The sequence below is a fragment of the Micropterus salmoides genome, unplaced genomic scaffold (genome assembly GCF_014851395.1).
Source record: "Micropterus salmoides isolate LMB-PRFRI ecotype aquatic unplaced genomic scaffold, ASM1485139v1 Ms_hic_scaffold_17, whole genome shotgun sequence".
Classification (NCBI taxonomy): Eukaryota; Metazoa; Chordata; class Actinopteri; order Centrarchiformes; family Centrarchidae; genus Micropterus; species Micropterus salmoides.
Genome location: NW_024040817.1, coordinates 5,257,689 through 5,266,435, shown reverse-complemented (window position 1 = coordinate 5,266,435; position 8,747 = coordinate 5,257,689). Strand labels below are relative to the sequence as shown.

The window sequence follows — 8,747 nt, the reverse complement described above, 5'->3', positions numbered from 1 at the left end:
ACAGCTCTGGTGGACATTCCTGCAGTCAGCATGCCAACTGTACGCTCCCTCAAAACTTGCTACATCTATGGCATTGTGCTGTGTGATGGAACTGCACATTTTGGAGTGGCCTTTTATTGTGGCCAGCCTAAGGCCTTTTATTGTGGCCAGCCTAATGCACACCTGTGCAATCCCCATGCTGTCTGATCAGCATCTTGATATGCCACACCTGTGAGGTGGATGGATTATCTCGGCAAAGGAGGAGCGCTCACTAACACAGATTTTGACAGATTTGTGAACAATATTTGAGAGAAATAGGGCTTTTGTGTACATAGAGAAAGTCTTAGATCTTTGAGTTCAGCTCGTGATGAATGGGGGCAAAAACAAAATAATATATAATAATAATAATAAGCTTTATTTATATAGCACTTATCAAACAAAGTACAAAGTGCTTCTCAACAAATCACACATAAAATACAAAAACAAATAACCACGTGGGTAAAAGATACAGGGGGATAAAATACAGAATATAAGAACAAGGATCACAATAGAGTATAACAAATATGTTCAGTAGGAGGTAAGGAAGATAAGACAAGCAAACAAAGTGATAAGAACAGTATGGCAGGAATAGTAAAACGAGTGGCAGCTCAGATAAAATCTGGATATGCTTTCCAGTAAAAGTAAGTTTCTAAAAGAGATTTGAAAGAAGAAGCCGGCCCTGCCAGCCTAATTTCCTCAGGCAAGTCGTTCCAGAGCCTGGGGGCCCTGACAGCAAATGCTCGGTCACCTTTTGTTCTTAGTCTGGCTCCAGGAAAAGACAAGAGGCCCTTGCCAGAAGATCTTAGACCACGGGAGGGCTCATAAGGAGTTAAAATATCTAAAATATAATCAGGAGCCAAGCCATGAATAGCCTTAAAAGTAATGAGTAAAATCTTAAATTTAAATCTTAAATCAATTCAAAAACAAACAGGGAGCCAGTGCAATGATGCTAAAACAGGGTGATATGATCATATTTTCTTGTCCTAGTTAGGAGCCCAGCAGCTGAGTTCTCCACAGCCATCATCCAGTCTGTCCTCTGCACCTTCATCACTGTCTGGTTTGGATCTGACACCAAAAAGGACAGGAGCAAACTACAACGGACAGTCAGGACTGCAGAAAAGATCATCGGTGCCAACCTGCCCTCCATTCAGGACTTATACATTTCCAGAGTCAGGAAACGGGCAGGAAACATCACTGCAGATCCATCTCACCCCGGACACAACCTGTTCCAGCTCCTCCCCTCTGGTAGGCGCTACAGAGCACTGTACGCCAAAACCAACAGACTCAGGAACAGTTTCTTCCCACAAGCCAACTCTGATGAACAGCTGATTTCTGACTCACTGTGTCAGGAACAATTCTTTCTCAACAACACTTATTATTTATTCACCATTCAGTGCTGTTCATGCTGTCATATTGTAGATACTGTATACCTAATCCACCTACCTCAAGTCATTACTCCTGCACAAAATACGTCCTTTGTACTCTGCTTCATTGCACTGTGTACATGTGTACATGTATGCATGTATATGTACTTGTATATCACATGCACCTCCGACATGTACATACTCCTGCATCCGTTGCACTCTGATCACTGCACTATTTGTCAATATATCTTTATAGTTTTTGTTCATAGTGTGTATATTTGTGTTGTCTACTCTGAGGTCTGTCTGATTTTATTTTATTATTGTGATTTTGTATTTTTGTATGAGTAAGCACATTGTGATCAATGTACAATCCTGAGTCAAATTCCTCGTATGTGTCCACACACCTGGCAAATAAAGGTGATTCTGATACGTCATCGTCAGGCTAAGCCAATCAGAGGCAGATGAAGGCGGGTCACGCCTCCACTTCCGGGTTACAGGCAACGGAGCCGTGGAAACAAAACAGAGAAACGAGAATCATCTAAAGTCCGTTATTGTTCTTCTGTCCTCCGCTTCGACTCTGTTTCATGAGCCAGCGGGTAAGTGAAGCTGTCGAGGAGACATTTGGACATTTAGAGAAAACAATACCAGAGATGGACCGAGGAGGGAGCTGTTTTACCACCGCGGCTAACATGCTAACCTTTTCTGTTACGTGCCACAGAAGACACAACCAAAGTGACCCACCAGAGCCTGGATGTGTGGATAAACATTGTGGAAACTTTCTGGATGTTTCACCTGTCATCTCCCGTTAGCTTAGTTAGCTTTTCATTTGTTTAAAATGTCTAAAGTCCAGATGCTGAGAGGTTTTATCAACCAGCGACTAACTGCGGCTGCTGAAGAGATATTTGGGCTGTTTGAAAGAACGATATCAGAGTACGAGGAGGAACTCTGTCGTTCCAAAGAGGAGAACCAGAGACACAGGAAACTACTGGACGCTGTTTTCCAGCCTGAAGTCCGGTTACACAGAGCAGGTTTGTCCTCTTTACTGCTTATTCTCACTGCAGACTGCTGCAAACCTGCTGCCACTGAAAGATTATTGTGTCCATATTCTGAGCTTTACGGTAAAGACAGTGGACCTGTTCAACAGCTCGAGGTCAGTGAGGAGGACATTTCAGGTTTCTTACTTTAAACAAACAGGTTTACCATCTAATAACATTAACCTGTTTATCATTATAAACACACTATATTTGGGGTTTGGACTGTTGATTAGACAACACAAGCCTAAGAAAGAAACCAAAACAAAGAAGTTCAGAAATAAAGTTATGTGTAATAATGTGAAATGACACAGGGAAAAAGTATTGAACACACGAAGAAAGGGAGGTGCAAAAAGGCATGGAAAGCTAAGACAACAGCTGAAAACTATCAGTAATTTGTTTTGGTTTCTTTGTATGTATGGATGGATTACTTGGGTTTTTACCAACATCTGGTGAAAATTTTATGTCAATAGTTCCTTTGGAAATATATTTACTGAGAAAAATGGTGACGTGTTCAATACTTATTTCACCCGCTGTATACCCCCTTAAAGAAATAACAAAAATTACAGCCTTGATCACAGTCATTTTATGTTGAAATTCAAAGCGCACAATATGCTTATAGCTTCTTTTAGTTTGAATGATTTCCAAATATGTTTCAGAAAATACAATATTTCTCCCCATCTTTAAAAAGTAGTGGTATCAGCGGTGTGTTTCACAACACTGGTGTTGTGCTGAGTTGTGCTTGAACCTCGCGTGACGTTTGAATCCTTTATCACAATTGATGAACCACACAAAGAATAGATTTTATTAGAAAAGAATTATTGTTTTTTAAAAAGAACCTAGAATAGATCTATGAGGAACCGCGACATGCATGCACTTTTTGGCAAGTCAGTGAGTATGAGCAGAGAGTCAAGGCTCAATAATAAGCCTCAGTTTAGCTGGAAATGTACAGTGAAAGTTAGAGCAGTGAATAGAGGTCAAAGCAGGACTAACAAAAAACACAACTGCTGGTTTCACACAAGACTGTGGATTGTGTCGCAGTTTCGGTCTTGGCTTCAGCACCGTTACGCCCTAATGTGCAAGTATTTCATTATTCTCCCCAGACGTCCAGCAGCTGTTGGTGAGTAAAGAAGAGGTTCCCCCTGAGCAGCAGCAGTGGAGCCCCAGTCTGGACCAGGAGGACCCACCAGAGCCCCCACACATTAAAGACGAGTGGAGCCCCAGTCTGGACCAGGAGGACCCACTAGAGACCCCACATATTGCAGGAGGAGAACAGGAGGAACTCTGGACCAGTCAGAAGGGAGAGCAGCTTCCAGGGCTGGAGGAGGCTGATATCACCAAGTTCCGAATCTGGGCCTCATCACAGGGTAAGATTCTACCTGAGCTGGACCACATTTTAATGTTTGTAAAACCTTTACTTTATTTATGAAAATAAAAAATGGGTAATTGAACTGATTTTGTTACAGCAAACTTATAACTTTGAACTTACTGTTCTGCACGAGTGTTTCTGATTATTGACTTGGTTGCACTTAGCATTAATAAATTAGAGACCAATGTAGAGAAATTTTCTGCAGAAGGATTTAAAGAATGAAAACAACACACAAACATGAAATAGCTGTACCTGGAATTAATATTTTACAAGTGGTAAGCTATATAGTTTATTATAAGAAAATATACTAATATTAGATAACTCATATTCACATTACACTAACAGTATAATAATACATGAGCATTGTACATTTTATTTCATGATATACTAATACACTGTGCATTGTGCCAATATGTGCTCCTTTTAGCCGCCTCCTCCTGAGAGCAACACACTCCCCTGGTTCTGTTTTGTATGTTTTACTAAAGGTATTGTTATAGTGTTCAGTAATCCTGTTTACTTAAAGTGTGGGGAAGGTTGTGTGGGTGCTGCTGGTGTGTCTTGTATCACATAATGGTACAAAAAGTCCTACATTCTGCTACCACAATGCACCAATCACAGTACAGTTTTCTGTAGTTAGCCTTTCCACCCATGACTGTGAGGAGTGTTTTAAAAAGCTGTTTACAATCTGGCAAAATCTGAATTTTGGACTGGTGGCCAAAATCAAACTGTATTTCCTCTCAGGCTTGTTTAGCTTTGTCCGTGTTGAGAAATACACACATATTAAAATGTCAGTATTTTGTACGCTTTCCTTTATAATGAAGCAAGTAGAGTCATTATACCATTTGTTACCATTATATATTCTATTCTAGAGTCGTTTCACATAAAGTCAAATATTTCAACCCTTTTTTTTGTTTTAATATTGATGATTACGGCTTATAGCTCATGGAAATCAAAAATCCATATCTCTAAATATTAGAATATTTTTATATTATTCTCCACAGACGTCCAGCAGCTGTTCGTAAGTAAAGAAGAGGTTCCCCCTGAGCAGCAGCAGCAGCAGAGCCCCAGTCTGGACCAGGAGGACCCACCAGAGCCCCCACACATTAAAGAGGAACAGGAAGAACTCAGGACCAGTCAGGAGGGAGAGCAGCTTCCAGGACTGGAGGAGGCTGATATCACCAAGTTCCTATTCATTCCTGTCCCTGTGAAGAGTGAAGAAGATGATGAAGAGAAACTTCAGTCCTCACAGCTTCATCAAAGCCAAACTGAACAGATGGAAACAGCAGCTGACGGAAAGGACTGTGGAGGACCAGAACCAGCCAGGAACTTTAATCCAGATAGTCATTTACAACCAGCTACTCATGACCAGACTTCACTCTCCTCTGAATCTGAGACTGATAACAGTTGTGACTGGGAGACCAGGGGCCCTCAGCCAGGTTTAAACCCTCTGCAAAACAATGAAGTACCTGTAAGTGATCAGGAATGTAACACTGGAGAAACATCAGTTAGCTCCTCTGAATGTGCTACAAACCTTGGCCACAAGGAACATCTGCAGAACCACAATGGAACCCAAACGGGAGGGAAACCACTTAGTGGCTCAAAACCTTTCAGCTGCTCAGTTTGTAAAAAAGGTTTCAGTCGGAAAACCACTTTGGTCGGACACCTTAGAATCCACACTGGGGAGAAACTGTTTAGTTGTTCAGTTTGTGCCAAAAGATTTGGATTTAAGGGAAATCTTGATCAACATTTGAAACTTCACACCGGGGAAAAATTATGTATTTGTTCAGTTTGTGGTAAAAGATTTGCATTAAAGAGATATCTCAGGTCACACATGAAAGTTCACACAGGGGAGAAACCGTTTAGTTGCTCAGTTTGTGAGAAAAGATTCGGTCAGAAACAGCATTTGGTCCAACACATTATCATCCATACTGGGGAGAAAAAATTTAGATGCTCAGTTTGTGGTAAAAGATTTGCAGAAGAGTTAAGGCTGAATCGACACTTGAGAGTTCACACTGGAGAGAAACCATTCAACTGCTCCGTTTGTGGTAAAAGATTTTCACAAAAGGGAGTAATGAGACAACACTTGACAGTCCACACAGGGGAGAAACGATTCAGCTGCAGCGTTTGTGACAGAAGATTCGCTTGGCGTAATCAACTCAAAACACACAAATGTGTTGATGAGTCCTCACATGGAAACCAACCTGGGGAGAACAGAGAGGCAGAGGACTGTGGAAGACCAGAACCAGCTAGGAACTCTAATCCAGATAGACTTTTACAACCAGATACTGAAGACAAGACTGAAGACAGTGATGGTGACTGGGAGAAGGCTGGAGAACCTCAGTCCTCACAGCTTCATCAAAGCCAAACTGAAGAGAACAGAGACACAGAGCATTTGAAAACAGAAGATGATGGAGAGGTTTGTGGAGGACCAGAACCAGCCAGGAACTTTAATCCAGATAGTCCTTTACAACCAGCTACTCATGACCAGACTTCACTCTCCTCTGAATCTGAGACTGATAACAGTTGTGACTGGGAGACCAGGGGCCCTCAGCCAGGTTTGAACCCTCTGCAAAACAATGAAGTACCTGTAAGTGATCAGGAATGTAACACTGGAGAAACATCAGTTAGCTCCTCTGAATGTGCTACAAACCTTGGCCACAAGGAACATCTGCAGAACCACAATGGAACCCAAACGGGAGGGAAACCACTTAGTGGCTCAAAACCTTTCAGCTGCTCAGTTTGTAAAAGAAGCTTCCGTCAGAGACACAATTTGATCAGACACGGGATAATCCACACTGGGGAAAAACCATTTAGTTGCTCAATTTGTAAAAGAAGTTTCAGTCGGAAACAATATTTGGAGCAACACATGATAATCCATACTGGGGAGAAACTATTTAGTTGCTCTGTGTGTGGTAAAAGATTTGCATTAAAGGGATATCTGAGTTCACACATGCATGTTCACACAGGGGAGAAATCATTTAGTTGCTCTAAACCTTTCAGCTGCTCAGTTTGTAAAAAAGGTTTCAGGCAGAAAACCACTTTGGACATTCACCTGAGGATCCATACTGGGGAGAAACCATTTAGCTGCTCCGTTTGTGATACAAGTTTCAGGCTGAAACACCATTTGGTCAGACACCTGAGAATCCATACAGGGGAGAAACCATTTCGTTGCTCCGTTTGTGGTAAAAGATTTTCACAAAAGGGAACTATGACACAACACATGACAGTCCACACAGGGGAGAGACAATTTAGTTGCAGTGTTTGTGGTAAAAGTTTTGCTTTGCTCCAGGCTGTCAAAAAACACAAGTGTGCTGGTGAGAGCAGCGGAAATAAATAAATTCATGTAGTCCTTGTTTTTTTTTTGTGTTGTTTCAGACCGGGTGAAGTCTTTAGACAAACTTTGGACACCGTTCAACAGGTCAGGTGTTGGATTTATGCCTATGAAGGATTGTTCAAGCTGGATTTTGTACAATACTCAGTTGCCACATGTATGTTCAGAGAATTTTTAGTTTCAATATCCATGTTACAAAGTACTTTACAAGGGCATAGACTGACCTGATTTCCTCGGGCAGGCTGTTCCAGAGCCTCGGGGTCCTGACTGCAAACACTACCCTGTAGTTTCCAGCCGGGCCCGGGGAACAGACTAGTTGTTGAAGATTATCCTGTAACTTAAAATATTGTAAATAAAGTTTTTACATATTGTAAGCTTCCGGTCTGAGAACTGAGGACTACGACCACTTCTTACATACAGTCTAAGGCTTTGGCCACATTCTGTCGTACCTCTGAAGTAGATAAGAGTCCTGATGCAAGTGTGGGTGGAAAATTCACAAAGACACAAGTTCTTTAAAGTGCCAGATGTGGAATAAACTTAAGCAAAAGTGTGTGAACAACACAGGAGGGAGGGACTGAACCAGCATAATGGATAGTTCCAGAAATCCACCACTGAAGTCCATTTGTTATATAACCACAGAAATCTATGTATAAAAAAGATTGTTAGTTTTTTTTTTTTTTAAACATCAAATGTTTGATTTGCAGTGACTATGTAACCAGAAAAGGCATTAAATACATTTTTCTTTTGAATATATGGATCTTTTAACTTTTAGAATACTATAATCTTTTTAAAAAGTGGAATCTGACTTTGTGGTAGTTTCCACGGTCCAAAAATATATCAACAATACTGAGGTGAAGTTCCACTACTGGCACGGCCGATATTAACGTATATAATTTATTACGTTACTAAAGAAATGGTGGTTAAAAAGAAACTAAAGGTGTAAAATGTAAACATTGTATTGGTACATACAAAAGGCCGCTAGATGGCAGCAGTGGAAAAGAAATACACCTTTAACAAGTTCCAGAAAGATGAGATCCTCTTAGAAAGAGGTGGGAACCGTGTAACCCAGAACGGAGGGCTAAAGTATCATGAGCTGATTCTTCAGTTCGCCTTGAGGCCTGCTGAGATGATCACAGGTTTTGTCTTGTACAAGAATAAAACTCTTTTTGAACCATTTTCCCCTTTCTTGGACTCAAAGTTGAAGTCTATTATAGCAAAGATTTTTTGAAGTGATTGAGACAAGTTTTGGGTTTTCAACTGGCCTAGACCTGAGCTTATTTGTGCATCACTCTGCTGGATGATCTCAAAGTACGAGCTGGTGCTTATGTGGCACATAGAATATTAGTAAGTAATTGCCCTCTTACAATACATGCACGCAGAGGTATTGATGATGGCATGGGACTTATATTGTTAATGTAGTTGTTTTGTGACTGAAGGTAGGCCTATAAGGAGATAAGATGATTGTTTGTTGCTGTTGACAAAACCCTAGTTTACATCCCACAAAAATGATTTTGTGATATGTCCTGGCAGTGCAGCAAATGCGCCATTCTGCAGTTATTGAACAAAGACATCTGCAGCCACTTCTGGTACTGCTGTAAGACTGCAGATACCTATGAAGAGTTCATTCTAAGTGT

The 8,747-nt window shown here is 41.0% G+C and overlaps 1 protein-coding gene across 1 annotated transcript; it reads left to right on the top strand.

Moving 5' to 3' along the window:
- The first annotated feature begins 1,866 nt into the window (after nucleotides 1–1,866).
- On the top strand, nucleotides 1,867–7,792 carry LOC119906890 (zinc finger protein 84-like). Its single transcript, XM_038724329.1, has 3 exons — nucleotides 1,867–2,410; nucleotides 3,517–3,780; nucleotides 4,784–7,792. The coding sequence occupies exons 1-3, from the start codon at nucleotides 2,218–2,220 to the stop codon at nucleotides 7,117–7,119; spliced, it is 2,793 nt and encodes a 930-aa protein (XP_038580257.1). The 5' UTR covers nucleotides 1,867–2,217; the 3' UTR covers nucleotides 7,120–7,792.
- The last annotated feature ends 955 nt before the right edge of the window (nucleotides 7,793–8,747 follow it).

Coding starts and splice junctions, on each gene's coding strand:
- LOC119906890 (XM_038724329.1), top strand. CDS start 2,218: ATGTCTAAAGTCCAGATGCTGAGAGGTTTTATCAACCAGCGACTAACT. Junction 2,411..3,516: donor AGTCCGGTTACACAGAGCAG/GTTTGTCCTCTT, acceptor TATTCTCCCCAG/ACGTCCAGCAGCTGTTGGTG. Junction 3,781..4,783: donor AATCTGGGCCTCATCACAGG/GTAAGATTCTAC, acceptor TATTCTCCACAG/ACGTCCAGCAGCTGTTCGTA.